This window comes from Halictus rubicundus, chromosome 15, assembly GCF_050948215.1.
Source record: "Halictus rubicundus isolate RS-2024b chromosome 15, iyHalRubi1_principal, whole genome shotgun sequence".
NCBI classification, from domain to species: Eukaryota; Metazoa; Arthropoda; class Insecta; order Hymenoptera; family Halictidae; genus Halictus; species Halictus rubicundus.
In genome coordinates, this window is record NC_135163.1 from 923,160 (window position 1) to 939,440 (window position 16,281).

General features: G+C 41.2%; 1 protein-coding gene across 23 annotated transcripts in view; it reads right to left on the reverse strand.

Moving 5' to 3' along the window:
* Positions 1-15,324, reverse strand: part of Para (sodium voltage-gated channel paralytic) — a 73,567-nt gene extending 58,243 nt beyond the window's left edge. For 15 of the 23 annotated variants that reach the window (XM_076801458.1, XM_076801466.1, XM_076801462.1 and 12 more), the window contains exons 1-3: positions 15,193-15,324; positions 12,293-12,470; positions 7,179-7,211 (exon numbers count right to left, since the gene is read on the reverse strand). In XM_076801458.1, the coding sequence (XP_076657573.1) occupies positions 7,179-7,211; positions 12,293-12,439 (180 nt within the window). In that variant the 5' untranslated portion in view covers positions 12,440-12,470; positions 15,193-15,324. The remainder of the gene's footprint in view (positions 1-7,178; positions 7,212-12,292; positions 12,471-15,192) is intronic. The other 8 variants (XM_076801468.1, XM_076801467.1, XM_076801464.1 and 5 more) reach the window with 1 other exon arrangement.
* Between the last annotated feature and the right edge of the window lie 957 nt (positions 15,325-16,281).

Here is a 16,281-nt window from a genome sequence, read left to right on the forward strand (position 1 = left end):
AGTATATGCAGGTTGATAAGCGGGCTTGGAAATATTCATTTGTATCGTCTTCTATGTGTGCACCGGTTATTCATAACCCGCTTCTAGATGAGCTCTATGCGTCGTATCGTTCGTATTGCGTTCAGTTGTGCATCGCAAGACAACGTCCCGAGCTTCAAGGCAGGCGACTTTGGTTCGAACAATCGTACAAAATGGTGGCCGACGATGGTTTTCAATACGGGTCCATCAATCGTGCGAGAGTCTCGCGTATCGGAAGTGAAGCGATCGCCGTCTTTCCGCAACATTGATCGTCGCGCGCACCACGAGTGTCAATTTATTTTCGTTACCCGATCCCGGCCCGTTAATTACTAATACGCGACGAGCTTTTATCGCGGTTAGGAAGCGAAACGAAATGAAGAGAGAAAAAAAAACAACGCCGTCTTTTTAAGCGAACGGGACGATTCACGAGCGCGTACGTGTCAATGTTACAGAAACGGCGACGAGTGTCACACCGTTTTTGCACGTACATACGTGTACTTTACCGATAGTACGACGTTGCCCCACATTTTTTCTTTTCCTACTTTGGAAGCATCGGGAACATCTATTCCGCGTCTAGTCTGAAAAGCAGCTACGGCGACTAGTCGTATAGAAGCCGGTCTATATACGTGTGTACAGTACGGAATTGGTGCTAAAAGCGGGTCGTGAACATACGAACCTGGTGGAGATCCACGTGATCCCTGCTCGTTTCCGCTCCCTCTCACCCGAATTTCTCTCGAGAGTCATTATTAGAAATTCGAGGTATGCCCACCTGGTTCTTTCTCGGTTTCGTTTTCGTTTCTTTTTTTTTTCTTTTTCTCTCTTTCTTTCTCTTGCGTTTCATTCCTCAACGCTATCCTCGCACGGCGAGGACGCTCACCGAATCGAACGCGACAACTCTCCGCGGTCGCAAGACGAAACGCACACGGGCAAACTGCTTTCCGACGCAAGCGTCCCCTTCTTAATTCTCGTCTCCCGCGATCTCAATTTCAAATTTCAATTAAACCCTCGCCACGAACTTGACGTCTTCAACTTTCCATCGTAAGCTAACATACGTAACGGCACCTTAACAATTTTACATTGATTCCGAAGCAATGCAAATTAGTTTACTTTCTAAATTGAATTTTACGTTTCAGCTTGAAATCTCCGAATTAAATTTCTAAGCTAAAAGGTTAAACTCGATCGACAACTTCTGACTTTCACTGGAACAGAATTGAACAACGCGCGGTCTCGCCGATTCGCCTTGCAACCAGAGGACTCGCTGTCCCGTCGAGAGAAACAAAATAATAACAATTCTCCCTTCTCGGCGTGAAATGCCAATCACCTTCGACTCGCAGAGCTTCTTGTTAACGAAGAAGCGTTGTTTTGTTCTTTCTTTCTCCGAGGAGACTGATTGCAATCGTTGCACCTAGTCTACGTACCGAAGACTAACTAGAAGCGTTTGACATTAAAGAATGAAAGATCGTTCGCCGAGTTGGATGCACATACACGAACTTCCTACGCCTAATAATGATCTATGACTAAGGTTGTATCATACGTACAGTCTACCTAGATCTAATTTACGCAAGCGAGACGTGTCTGTCGATGAATATTCAGGCCGAGCATTACTGGGCAGAGCGGAGCACACGATGCGGCAGGACACGTTCGTCGTCGATTGGTTCGTTCTTTTTTCTTTTTTTTTTCTTTTCTCGCTCGAGACGTTGAATAGAGAGAAGCAAGAGCGATCCGTGAGTAGCCTCGTCTCGGATCAATCAGGATAAAAATTGCCTCCGTCTGTCAAAAATCCGTCTATTGTTTCGGAAACGCGAGCCTCCTCGAAGTACAGGGCGAGCGAGACACTAAACGAACGCTGTTTGCAATATACCTATTACTTAACGCTTCGATTTTTCCATTCTCGCCCGAAATAGCAGAATCGTCTTTCGCTTGCTCAATTTTTCCCCATTCGATTCCTCGAATACGAAGCAAATTGCCCGAAAATTTCTAAAAAGAATCACTTCGGTGTTCCTTAAAAACGAAACTGCAAAAATCAGATTCTACTTCACATATGAAGGGTATAGCCGGATAAGGAGGTCGAAAGTATCCCTAAACTATATTGAATTTGCAATAGGCCATTCGATGGCTTGTAGAAAGAAAAGTGCCAATTTTCAACCTTATATCGCCATTTAGGAATTTTTTCAGATTTTTTAGCTTTGAAACCGAATTTTAAATGACAAATAAAATTTTTGAAATGCCGATTTCTTGAAAATTATATGTCAACAGCCAAAACTGTAAAAATATAAACTTAGTATTTCGTATCTTCTACAAGAAATCGGCAATTTAAAATTTTATTTACCTTTTAAAATTCGGTTACGAAGCTGAAAATTCTGAAAAAATTCATAGATGTGCATTCTAATAGCTCGAATATGCCTGATTTTTTCAGAATTTTCATTTGAACAGGGTAAGAGAAATGACGGGAATACCTGATTTTATTCGTCACCCCATTACTACCCTCCATGTCGACATATAGGGTTGAAAATTAGCACAAAGTATTTTCGTTGGATAAGCTATCGAACGGCCTACTGCGAATTCAATGTAGTTTAGGGCACTTTTAAACTCCTTATCCGGCTATAACATTTACTCGAATTTCGAGGAAAATACTGTTCCTGGTCCGATTAGTTGGCCAATGTATTCTAAATGGAACAAATCGAATTTCAGAGATAGTCCTGTTTGTTGTTCGCCCTGCATTTCCAGAGCCGGGTTGAGAATGGAGTTTTCCGGAGCGTTTCTCTCGTCCGTTGAGAGCGGTAGTTTTCTCGTCCATTCGAGGGGTAGAAAAATTCATTTCCGAAAAGCATCGCGGACGGATCGAATTTGCGGTGGCCGAGAGGTTATACAACGGGTGGTCGCGGGATTTCCCGCGATCGATGTCTTTTGATGCGGAGGAGCATCGTTTCGGCCGAGTGACTGTATTGCGACGTGGTTGGCGATAAATCAATACGATCCCAGAGGAGAGTGAGAGAGAGAGAGAGAGAGAGAGAGAGAGAGAGAGAGAAAGGGTACGCCACTGCGATCGTGTGTAAATTTCGCGCATCTTTCGCCACGGTTCTGCTTGCTTTCCGAGCCGCGCGCGATTAATGAATAGAAGAGAAAGAGAGAGACAAAAAGAAGAAAAAAAAAATAACGAAGATTATTGTATAGCACGTACATAGTATACAGAGTCTCAGCGGCAAGCATTGCGGATATGGCATACGATCTACATATACATATATAGAAGCGTTTTTATTTCTCAGGCGGCGGGCGGCTGCGATCTCTAACGCCAGACGTACGACACTCGAGAAGAAAAGAAAACGGACGCTGCAATTGTTTTCTCTCGTTACGGTTGTTCTTCCCTTCGGTCGCGGGACCTGATTAAATTTCTCCGTGTCGCTGAAGGATAATTGCAGGCTGAATTCTGTTGCTTCGTAAATCTAATTCGACTGCGACGACTGCGCATAATTAAATGACAACGGTGCTCGAGTAAATGTTCCTGTCGCGATCGCGTCCCTGTTAACAATCTACAAATTTCTCCGCGTCGTTGTCGGTTTTAAAAGAAATTTTCATTTTAATTTCTTTGTTATCGGTTCGGCGTACTTCCCTTGCACTGCGATCTATTTTCCGGTGATTAGATCATCTTTGTCGTTCACAATTTCCTAGAAGAAGAAGAAAATTCGAAGCTATGCGTAGGTAGGTATTCTCCAATGGTTGTATATTAACAACGACAAAATAGAATTGTATTTCAAAGAAAATTAATAACAGCCACATTTAGACGATTCTGTTCGAAATCTTCATCAACAGTCTTACTCGTTGTTGTAGCGCAAGGTAGAAAATGTAGTGTCGGTAAAGTAGAAAATGATACTACTATGAAAACATGTTTTTAATGCAAATTGAGGCTATGTGCAAAATTTGAGTTGAATCCGATTTGACCGATTTTCGGAACTTCAGCCGGCGAACAATGAATAGAAATTTCCCTCTTCTTCTAAGGAATTATGAACGACAAAGAAATTCTGATCACTGGAACAGTAAAATATATCGCAGTCCAAAAGGTTAACGAAATCGATAAGAATAAGAAATAAGGTGTTCGCGTAATCGATTCACCGTAATTCGAATGGAGTCAGCGTGTCCGATTTTTCTCGTCGTGCGTCGTGCTCGCTCGGCGAAGCGAATGCGAATGCGTGTGTGCGTCGCAGAAGCGAACGGCCGCGACCGAATCGCTTCGATCCCGCTTCGATCTCGATTTCGATCGCGTTGAGCCGACTCGGTCCCGTCCGATCGGCCGATCGCTGTATTATCATCGAGACTTTTTAGATAGTTACCTGACCCAGTACACGCAAAAGCATATACATACACGATCCGACGTGTTTAGTGCGAGTATATCGAACACGTGGATTCGAATACCGTCTAGATACACGGGAATTTTTGAGGAAGCACACAGGCGGGTCTCGCTTTACGATCGTGTCGGTAAGACGTCAAGACACTTGCGACGGCGCGTATACAATGTACAGGATGATCCATTATCAATGACACGACCCACGATAGAATAATCTTCGTGGACGAAATGGTCGAAAAATTCCCTCGCTGTAGACTTCGTTTTTCGCAAAACTTCAAAGATGTTCAAACAAAAAGCTTCATAGGTTTAAGAAATTTTACACGGTTCCTTGGCAGAAATTTACTCATTTTCTATTCCAGATAACCACCATTGAATTTGTTATTTATCGCAGTGTCGCAATTTGATATATTTATTTAAAATATAAATTTACGAATAAAACACAATAGGTAGAATTAAAAATTAGAATCTTTTGTACCACTATCTTGGAGGAATGTACAAGGGGTAACTACCCTTTGTGAATTTATATTTGAACAATACGAAAATCAATTTTTGTGTTTTCACGTTATTGAATGTCGCTATTTTATTACTGTATTCCTGTCCTATCTAAAATAGAAAAATGGCTGCTAACATGTGAATAAATAGTTACAGTAACATAACATATTACGTGCAATAAATATAATTATTAACACGTTGACTGCTACGTTGATCGCATACCTATAAATAACGAAATCGTTTATCCAGATTTAAAAATGAACTTTTAAGCTGATGAATTTTATATGATTTATATATTTTAAGCTGATGTATTTATATGCGTTATACCCGAGTTGACAGTTAAAGCTTAAATTCAGTATTGTATATGGTTCAGTGTTGACGAACTAAAATCATGGCATATATTCTTCCTCAATTTTCCAGTATCCGTAAATTGTAGCAAAAAGAACATTTGTATTTTGAGTGTAAATTATACCAAGGAGGACGTGCTTTGCTCGAAAAATTATACCAAGAAATTTGTTTTGTAGAAACGAAGTCTCGTTTGCAAACTGTTTATTTTGGAATTTCGCCCAAAGTTTCCACGAGAAATCATCCTGTCGAGAATCGTACCACTAACAACGAACCACCCCGTTTACGTGGACAGCAGTAGAATATGAGAAGCGTATATAGGTGGTACCCTGTGGTGATGTTCGCGTGACATGTGTGTGAAGCGGGCACGCCCAACCGAAGCTCCGAGGGGCAAGAGCAGGCTCGCGAGCAGAGCCAGGATCAAGGGCTGAAAAATATGGCACCGAGCTCGGTTCACGGGGTACCAGCCAGTGTCGTCAGATCAAGACTTTTCTCCCACTCTACCTTACCCCTTCTACGACGCCATTCCCCCATTCCCCGGCGGCGAGCATCCCCACGCTTCCGTCACGGACCGGTCACGTGACCTGATGAGCGCACCCAATTCGCGTTGCGTCTGCGTCTGCGCCGTGACTAACCCGAAAATGCCAGAGAGAGGGTAACCGTATTCCCCTAAATTTACCCTAGGGACACCGACACAAACTCCCTCGAAGGGATCACATAACGTCATGTTTCGAGAATTTTCCCGCCAACGTGCCAATAGTAGTTAGTGACGTCACCATCTGGGCTTTGGACTACACTATAGCTTCCTGACGTCGTCGCTTAGGTTCTTTTTTATAGCAATTCCCTCACTATTTATCCTTCAAAAGCCTCGATCCGAAGACGCTGGTTCACTGGTTCCTGATTTTGCGGCCATTGCCCCTAGGAGCACGGTTTGCGAGCTCTTTGCTCCTGCCCTTGCACAGAGCATTTCGTACGAGCAACGCGTTGGACGTGCGTGAATCAAGCGTGTTCCTTTTCGACCACGATGTATCTTCGATTCAGATCACTTACCACGAAAGAGTCTCTATAATTTCCACAATTTTGAAATAAAAAATCTGAGACCGCTTATTTGTTAGGCTCGATAAAATATCAACGTCGATCAGAACAAACTAGTCTCGGAAACAGGTGAAAAACAATTGATACGCAAGAATTTAAACCATGGTTTCCATGGAATCGCCGAAAGCATCCGCCTTGCGAGGGTTCACGTATTCGGCACACGCGATCAAGACACACCGTGCGTATCAAATCCGAGCAAAGACGAGGCGAAAATCGATATCGCGAGGTGAATCGTTCATGAATCCGAGGACGGTTTTCCGATCGATCGTCGAGCACGCAGCGCCGACGTATTATTGGGATCGTCTAATTAATACCTTCGCTTCGGTATTGACGCGAGTCGGATCGGATCGAACCGAATTGAATTGAATTGAATCGAATCAGATTCAATCAGACCGAATCGAATCGATGTACACCGTGGCGTTGGTGGTAGTTTCGTGTGTCACGTGTGAAGAAAAATCACGGGACATCGTCAGCCGGTGTGCCCCGATCGGCGATCGGATTATGTTAATGAAGAGAATCGTGTGACAAGAGGCATTGTGCGTCGATGCGTGTACATTTTTGATCGTGCACGATCGAGAGTGGAGAGAGTTTGAATAATGTCGGAGAGAAAGAGACGGTGCTCGCGTAACCTGTGTATTGTGTGATTGTGTGATTGTGTGCGTGGATGTGTCTTCACGTGTGTATGCATGTATGTATTCCATGTTTTTTGTGTGTATGGATCTATGTATCTAGATATCTATGTATGTATGTATGTGTATGTGTGTGTATATATATATATGTGTATGGATGTATGCTTATGTGTATGTATATGTGTATGTATGCATGTGTGTATAGTGTAAATCTCTATGTCATGTGTGTTATTACTTAGCGTGACGTAACGTCTTACTTCTTTTTTCTTTTTCTTCCGTCCAAAACCTCCCTGAAATTGGAGAAATGGAGAAACAGTCGTTACACACAGAAACAACACAGAATAGTGGGAGGGGGGGTGTTAAGGGTTGGGGGTGTGAATTTGGGGAGTGTGAGAGAAACAAGGTTTTCGCTAATGTGCAGTCAGGGGAACAGTAAATAGGTGGTACACGATTAGGTGTGTGTCAGAGAGGGGTGGGGGTAGGGGGTGAAAGGACCGTAGAGGATCGATTCAAAAAGCTTCAGAGGTAGAGGCTAGAAGAGATAGAGAGATAGAGGAACACGGGAAGAGACGTAGTGGGGAGACAAAGAGATGTTGAGAGTTTTATATATATATATACACATTCTATTTATGTATGTATATAGTATTATACATGTTAATATCGGGATGTCCGCGATATATGGGATATTGAAGCAAGAAAATCAGTTACGGGGAAGAAAGGAGGGAGAGGTCGAAGGGTATCAATTGATAGCATCTCGACTTTTTCTTTCTCTCTCTGTTCATCGTCAAGTTTGCTACACTCGGACCGGCTGTATCGTCGAGATGGCGGAAGGAGATTCTTTTAATTAATACCAAATCCGAGGCTCGGTGTAACGGGATGATAGGTGGAGGCTGATCCGGTCTGAATAGCGACGACTTCATGATGTAATCGAGACGTTCTACTTGATGTGCCAAGCATCCCGTAATAGGCGGCGGAATATGTAAGTAGAGATGCAAGTTTTTTAGATAGAGGTATATAGTCACTCATCGTGGAATCGTATCACACTGTTGTGATATTTGAACGAAGAGGTTAATGCTTCCGATAAACATTGAATTACCAACTTCTAGTTCAATATGTTTTCATAACTTGTGCAGAAACCGAAGAATTAGAAACTATTTTTTATTATAAAAATGTGGCTGGAATTGGTCTTACAGAAAGAATGTAAAATTTTAATTTTCCCATCAGAATATACCAGAATATATTCAGACCCAAACAGACCTGGGCAAAATTTCGAGAAAAAAAATTTTAGATACTATTTTAAATAGTATAATTTAATATGGTTCAAATAAAATACTACTTTAAACAGAACGAAAAATTTCAGCAAATAAAATATTTTTATTTTGATAACCAGATACATAAAATAAAATATTTTACTGTTGTATTGCAAATATGTATTTCAAATATTTCCTTACAATGAAGATAGGTTGAGCACATAGTTAATATTATAAATTATAATTTTTAACGTAAGAATCTATAATAGTTAACAAAGTATTATTTGTAGCTTAATTACGAATATTTGCATGTAACATGTTGATAAACAGAAATATCAGAAAAGTATAAGTTACTATCAACTATTTGAAATACTATTTTACACAGTCCTACAAAATGAGTCTCACTATTTTCAATATTTTCCAAATAAAATACTATTTTTAAATAGTATTTCAAAAACTTTTTCTTATAAATAAAATAATTTATTTGCATGATTATAGGAATGCTTTAAAAATAAAATTAACTATTTACTATTTTCTATTCCAAATACTATTTTGCCCAGCACTGGACCCAAACACATTCATTTTGCTTTTATCCGCGACAATAACGTTCTTCCAAAAGTTATACTCTTTATTGACATACTCCTTCGGGAATTTTAATTTTTTTTCTCTATTTTATGGCGTTCGCGTGCGGTTTTCGTAGTGCAACACGATCATTGCAATTACGCTCTCTGAATGCTCTTTGAAGAGAATGATTCTACATGAGAAAATATGTCGAAGGCTCCCAGATTTGAGAACGAACAAATTGTTACTTGAAGACAGACCCTGCTAAGTCAAAAAATGAGCTTGCAAAACAATCGGGGATAGGCAAAGTTACTATTTGTAACCGATTCAAGTAATTAGGCAAGATGTGCTTTTGTTTCACAAGAAATCCGCAGAGCTTTCTGAACGACCTAATAAAATGAAAATGGCGATTCAGAAACTTGAGATTTTGGCTTATTCGATAGAAAACACGGTGGAAGACTCTCAGTTTTTGAAAACAAATGAATTGTTACTTCGGAAGAGGAATTGTTACTTTTCTTGAAGAGAGACCCTGCTAAGTCAAAAAATGAGCTTGCAAAACAATCGGGGATAGGCAAAGTTACTATTTGCAACCGATTCAAGTAATTGGGCAAGATGTGCTTTTGTTTCACAAGAAATCCGCAGAGCTTTCTGAACGACCTAATAAAATGAAAATGGCGATTCAGAAACTTGAGGTTTCGGCTTATTCGATAGAAAACACGGTGGAAGACTCTCAATTTTTGAAAACAAATGAATTGTTACATCGGAAGAGGAATTGTTACTTTTGTTGAAGAGAGACCCTGCTAAGTCAAAAAATGAGCTTGCAAAACAATCGGGGATAGGCAAAGTTACTATTTGCAACCGATTCAAGTAATTGGGCAAGAAGCGGTTTTGTTTCACAAGAAATCCGCAGAGCTTTCTGAACGATCTATGCGGCGTACGATTTAGGCTGTGACGAAACAGCGGACTAAGTTAGTTAAGGTTAGTTGAAGAATCCTGATTCCAGCGAACACCTCGTATACAGCCAGTGGTAGTCTCCTTGGCTATGCAGTGGTACGTGCGTAAGGATGGTTTGCTATACATTGAAGAGCACAGAGGAGGGAGAGAGAAAGACAGAGATAGTGAGGGAGACAGAGAGAGAGAGAGAGAGAGAGAGAGAGAGAGAGAGAGAGAGAGAGAAATATATATATATATAGGAGGAGACAGAGACAGAGAGAGAGAGAGAGAAGTATAGGACACAGCGGTATTTATGTACGTATAGTAACAGACACAGATAGTGACACTGCAGACATCGAGCTCGTACGCGAACATATCTTTAGGTAACACAAAAACAATACATTACTCTGGCGACAGTCGTGTTATACACATATATATATGTATATATATATATACATATATGGATAGATAGATAGACAGATGTAGGTGTACAAAAGTCGTCAACAGGATAGGCATGTATCATCACTACGTTAGCAGTAAAAGTCAAGCAAACAATTAACGCGACGGGTAGCGACAATCGGTTTGTTACAACGGGGTTTAAAGGTTCAGAACACCGCAGCTTGACGAATAATAATCATGTATATATGAGACTGGTGTACATGAAGAAACAGATCTCGCAAAAAACGGCACTGCAGCTACGCACAAGAAAGAATAACAATTACGGGGTATGAAGAAAGAAAAAAATAAAATAAAATATGTACGAAAAGAACAAGAGAGATAGTAAATGTCCACATCGAGCGTCACGGACAACACCGTGAAACAGTGCACTAAACGCCGATCAATCCGACCCCGACAACTCCGACACGGTCAGTTCTCCGTTCCTTCATTGAAAGAAGGCTTCTCTCCGAAAGGGAGATTGTCTCTCGAAAAAGGTTCGAGGATTACAAAGGAGGGGGGGGGGGGGAGAAGATTGATCGGTGTTCAAGTACTGGTCACAATCAGTGGAAACATATGCAACGCACTGTAGTAGCGATGCTTTGTACGTTCGACGACTCGCTAACATAACATCTGCAAAAGTAGAACAACCTGTGTATCGATGTTAACACGAGCACGTACGACAATCGTTGGCGTCTTCTTGGGGGGACTTCCGTTTACTGGAAACGCGCACCGGTCGATTCGTAATTTGCCGGACGTAGGGGGCGGGGGAAGCGGGGAGGGGGGCGGGGAAGTAATTTAACCACGCCCATCGTTTCGTTACACACGAAATGAAAATTCTCGGTTCTGTTACAGTGTCAATGGTCGAGTTTCTTCTCATTTCTGGTATGCACGTACGTGGATACAACGTTATAGGACATGTGGTCGTATGGGAGATTGAGTGGATGCTAAAACCAAGCGCGGGGATAGCCGACCAAATTCGTCAACCTCCTTTCAAGAACTCGCAATTCTTATATTTCTTTTTTTACTATCCATAAATTTTCACATATTTTTTTATTCGCTATTCATTTCTCCTGTCGATCCGTTTCGATCATTCGCGATTTGAATACGAACGGTTAACACGCTGACTGCCGAACGACCGGCCCAAAAATGTCTACCTGTAATTTATTCTACAAAATTATACTTGAAAGGTTCGCTTGGAACGGTGATTAATCAATTCTTTAGTTCATTTGGATCCTAATAAATGATTCTACGTGTTTAAAACGACTGGAAGAATTCCAGAGCATCGATACATTATCTTCCGATTACTTGAATTACTGTACAGGGTATCCCAAAAATGTTGTACTCTCTTGAAGGCGGTGTTTACTGAGGTCATTCGAAACAACTTTTCTCTTTTGCAAAAATGTTCTCCGCGGCTTCGTTAAGGAGTTATTAACTAAAAACGCGGACCAATCAGAGCACGTCTATAGAGGAGAGATTCCGGCACGGCGACAAGTCCCGTTGACCGTAGCGTCGGCATTGGTCCAGCCGGAATCCGTCTGCTGTTGCCGCGCTCTGATTGGTCCGCGTTTTTCGTTAATAACTCCTTAATAAAGCAGTGGAGAACATTTCCGCAAAGGAAAAAGTTACTTCGAATTACCTCCGGAATCATCCTTTCCAAGGAAGCACATAATTTTTGGGACACTCTGCAGATAGAAACAAATTTCTATCTGGATCCCGTTTCTTGCGATTGGAGTAGACAATTCTGCTAATCAAATTCAGTTTCAACGAATACACTGAAATTAATTTCTGTAGAGAATTGTGTCATTCGATTGTAATCGACGCTCCAGTCAACGTGTTAAGGAGATCAACTTTGGAAACAAACTTGAACCTGCGTTCGGGATTGAGTTTAAGGTTCAGACTAGATTGAGGCTCAACTTCGAATTCAGCTTTTCAATGCGATGGTGTTCGAACATTTTTAGCCGATCGCGTTCGAATATATCGGTGTAAGGATAACAAATGGAGGAAGAGGAATTCGAGAGGACACGTTTGGTCGATTAAGCCCGTGCAAAAACGAAAATAAGAACAGAGCGAAAAAATCGTCTGGTAATTGAAATCAGAACTGAAATGTGATCCTACTAGCCAGCCACGATCGCTTGGATCGATGATGGCTGTTCTATCGTAGACGAGAGAAGGTACGTCCGCGTCCCTACCTCGGTTTGCGCTCTCTTCTTCTCGAGCTCCTTCTGCTTGGCATGTTCTTCGGCAATGCGAGCCTCGATCGCTGCCAGGGACTCCCGCGTGAACGGACGGAACAAAAATCTTTCTTCCTCTGATACAGAGTCAGAATCTTCGGACATTGTCTAAGCTGCACACAGCTGAGCCACCTTCCTGCACAAAGAAACGAACGTGAGTCTCTGTGAATCGCGAACAGAATCGTGATGGTCGGGAATGATGGTCAGCATTATCGTTACTAAATGACACGTCTCGAGTTTTTAATTTTAATTTCGAGTTTTAATCTTGTTTACGTCTCGCTATACCGTTCGCCGCACATGCGCACTAGGGTGGTCCTTAGCTATAGGGGTGTACATTTTTTGAAACAAAGAAAGGGGATCTTTTTGGTCTTAAATTATGAGACTTGGTAAGAAAATGATGCGTGCAAAGTTTGGAACCAATCGGGTCAGACTTGGGCATTATTCAAATAAACTATTTGAAAAATAATAGTTTAAGATAAACTATAATAATTAATAATAGAATAACAATTAAGTCTATTGCAGTCTTTCTGTACCACACATTAATGTACACTTTATTCTGCAATGGACACTATAATCTGTAATGTACTCCACTATGTTGTAATAAATCTCACAGAAGATTTCCTAATAAAAAAATATATTAATTCATTTGGTTATATATTATTTGGAACAATCATGTGCTAATTTATTTAAATACACAAATGATTTTCTTTCAGATCCTTCCGCTATTTGGAATTTATTTAAAAAATAATTCTTCGTTTTATTTTTTATTTGATCAAATACTATTTTCGAATAAAATCTCGAGTAATGTTTAATTCTATCTTGTCAGTATCGTCAACTGCGTCTACAATACAGACAACATGTATGTTCATAAGTTATACAATTCGGTTAATTCATTAATTTAATTCAACATAATCCAAACAAAATAATCCATTTGAATTGAATACAAAATTACTTTCTTTTAGTGTTATGAACTAAAAATAATAAAGTATTTGATATAGTTCATTATTTATTATTTGGTGTCTTATTCCAAATGCCCAAACTTGATATAAAATAATCATGGAACTGAATAAATTCTAGAATGGAGTACCTACGTACATGTCCCATAAATTGTCGAATAATCGGTAATCAAAAATATGAGGAACGTTTGAGGAAATAACTCTTCCGTTCGTCAATTCTCAGAACACCTAAAGTTTGTTTTAAATAAGTGAAACACTCCGGAAATAGAGAAACTATTGTCTAGCTCCTGAGGACGCTTTTAAGCGGAACTAGAAACCGCATTACCTATGCATGAGATTTATCGAACATTCAACTTTCACGCTACACAGTCTCCTCAAAATGGTGTTTCAAGGGTCCCTTGGCCACGGATCTATTAAGTAACAGCTGCTTTGGGTTTCTGCCGTCGATAATACATACAATGAAATGTCCACAAAATGGCTACATCTGCACCAAACAATCGATTCCTCCAGCAAGTAAACACTCAATTCACTACATACTCGCCAATAACTAGACCGACTAACTAGATTTTTATGCATTTATTTCGAAAATGGGTGAATGCAATTACTACATAGACTGACAATTTTATGCATATATTTCAAAAATAGGGAATGCAGTTACTAGACCAAGGATTTTTATGCATTTATGAAGAAATTGTCTGGTGAAATATAAAACAGCAAAAGATTAGAAAAAATTCAGAATATTGTAATGTTGTTTTAAATGTAACAAAGCCATTAAGGGATGAAATCAATTTTTATTTTACTTCTGCTGCCTACAATCGATGCAGAACATTTTTATATTGCGTAAAGATCCGCAGTCTAGCAATTACAAACAGAGGAAAAATGCAAAACACTTGAGAATATCGACGGGTTTATTACACGTTTTATAACAATAAAACGCTTGTATCGAACTTTAATTTGTTGAAGAAACGATGAGCTTCGAAGCAATTAAAGTTGTTCGGATTAATCAAATGTATTATTTTCTTCGCGCAAGAACGGAACATCTATAAACGCAAATATTACGTTCACTTCCATTTTGGATAATCTGTAAATAAATGATCAAATCAAGAATACGTTAACCTCGTCAAGGTTCCTCAATTATTTAAGAAGATTTCTCGGAAGTACTGGTAGTAACCAAACGAATAGGGGAGACAAAATTGGACGAGCGATTTACTATCCACAAACGTCGATTAAACTAAGGCTAATTCTCGATCAAACACTCGGGGGTATTACCGCAATAACCGAACGCCTCTCGAAACTCGAAAACGTTTCGAACTTCGTAAATGCACTGCCGAGTCGTACTTTGACGAGCGTTACATTATTCGTCCTACCATCCAAACTTGTTGCGTCGGGCCAACATGTGCAACGACACCAGGTGCGTTCGTATCGGCCGAGAAAAAAAAATACGGCGCGCAAAGTTTGCCAACAATAACTTTTCCGGGAGCATTTCCGAGCATGTGTTTACCGAAACTTTTTTGCTCGCGCGAAATCTTTCTCGGAACGAAGTCTCAGATTTCAATGAAACTTTTCCAGATACGTACAAACCATGCGTTGACAAGACCTGTAAGATTTTTGTCTAGCACTAGATTATTCGCAATACGTCGAAAGCCGTCCCGAGGAATCGTCTTGTATCGAAAGAAAACTGTAGTAGCAACCTATTGAGCGAATAGCGAGAATGCGTGCGACTCAACTGTACAAGTGTGTGTGCCTGACCAATCGGACCATCATTAGGGTGGCCCTTTTTGGTCTCCCCCTACATTGTGAGACTTGTAAAATATTTCAAATGATTATTTACAATCTAATTTGAGTTACTTGAAATGAAATGTGCCGATCCCTATTTTAAACAGGCTGAAAAGCGGGACTTACTTTTGATCGGTGCTAACAGTTTCTGAATTGTAATGTGCGCGTGTCCCACGATGCGGGGGGGTAATAGAGTGACTGCGGCTGCGGTGGCTGCGGCTGCGGCTGCGGTGGCTGCGGCTGCGGCTGCGGCTGCGGCTGCGGCTGGCGAGGACGATACCGGTGCTGAGAACCGCACGACTTGCCGGCTAGAGGCCGGTGTCTGGGCGTCGATTCGGAACGCGTCGTGCCGTCGTCGATGCGATTCGACGACGCCGTTACGTACGATCGGACGGATAAATGCGCCTCGTGCAGGTACAGCACGTCGATTGCCGATCTACCGATCCTCCTTCTGTCCCTCTTCTTGTTGATCGCCGTGACGGCCTCGATCACGCGAATACCTCCGCCAATACTTTCGATACCGTTGCTGCCACTATCGCTACTTCTAACGTTAGTTCTTCTGCTTTTGATGCTAATGCTGCTATTATGGCTGCTCTTGCTATTTCCTCTGCTGCTTCCGATGCTGCTGACGCTATTGCTGTTGCTATCTGAATATCGTTCCGACGAAATGGCGATGAGAAATGACGAACGCGCTGCGGCAGTGCGTGCTATGTCGGGGACCGTCCAACGCGAACCAAGATTTTTCATGTCCGACCTGAACAATCAACGAGAACGATTAACCAACGTCCGCGACCAGCGGACTGCATAGAGGAACCGCGGCGGATCGTCGCGTCGTGTGCAACTTTCTTGGCGTCTGGACACTCTACGAGGATCGCGGGTCAAATGCTACTTGTTGATTTCGGAATTACTTTTCCGTGAGTTACTCCTGATAGTAAAAGTCAGCGAACGAAGATCCGAGGCTAACTCTTGAGTACTTGCTTTCGGGGTTTATAAATGAAAGGAGCAAAGTTGTATCCGGTGTCGAAGGACTTGGTCAACTGGGATTGTTCTTCGTTATCTGTCGCCTTCTACCGTCAAGATTGCAACTCGCCCGAATGTATCTTACTCTCGTGCAATTGTGTAGGTACACAGAAGAAATATAAATATACAAGGTGTCCCAAAAGTGTTGTACCTGAAAGGGGTGATTCCTGAGGTCATTTCAAGTAACTTTTTCCT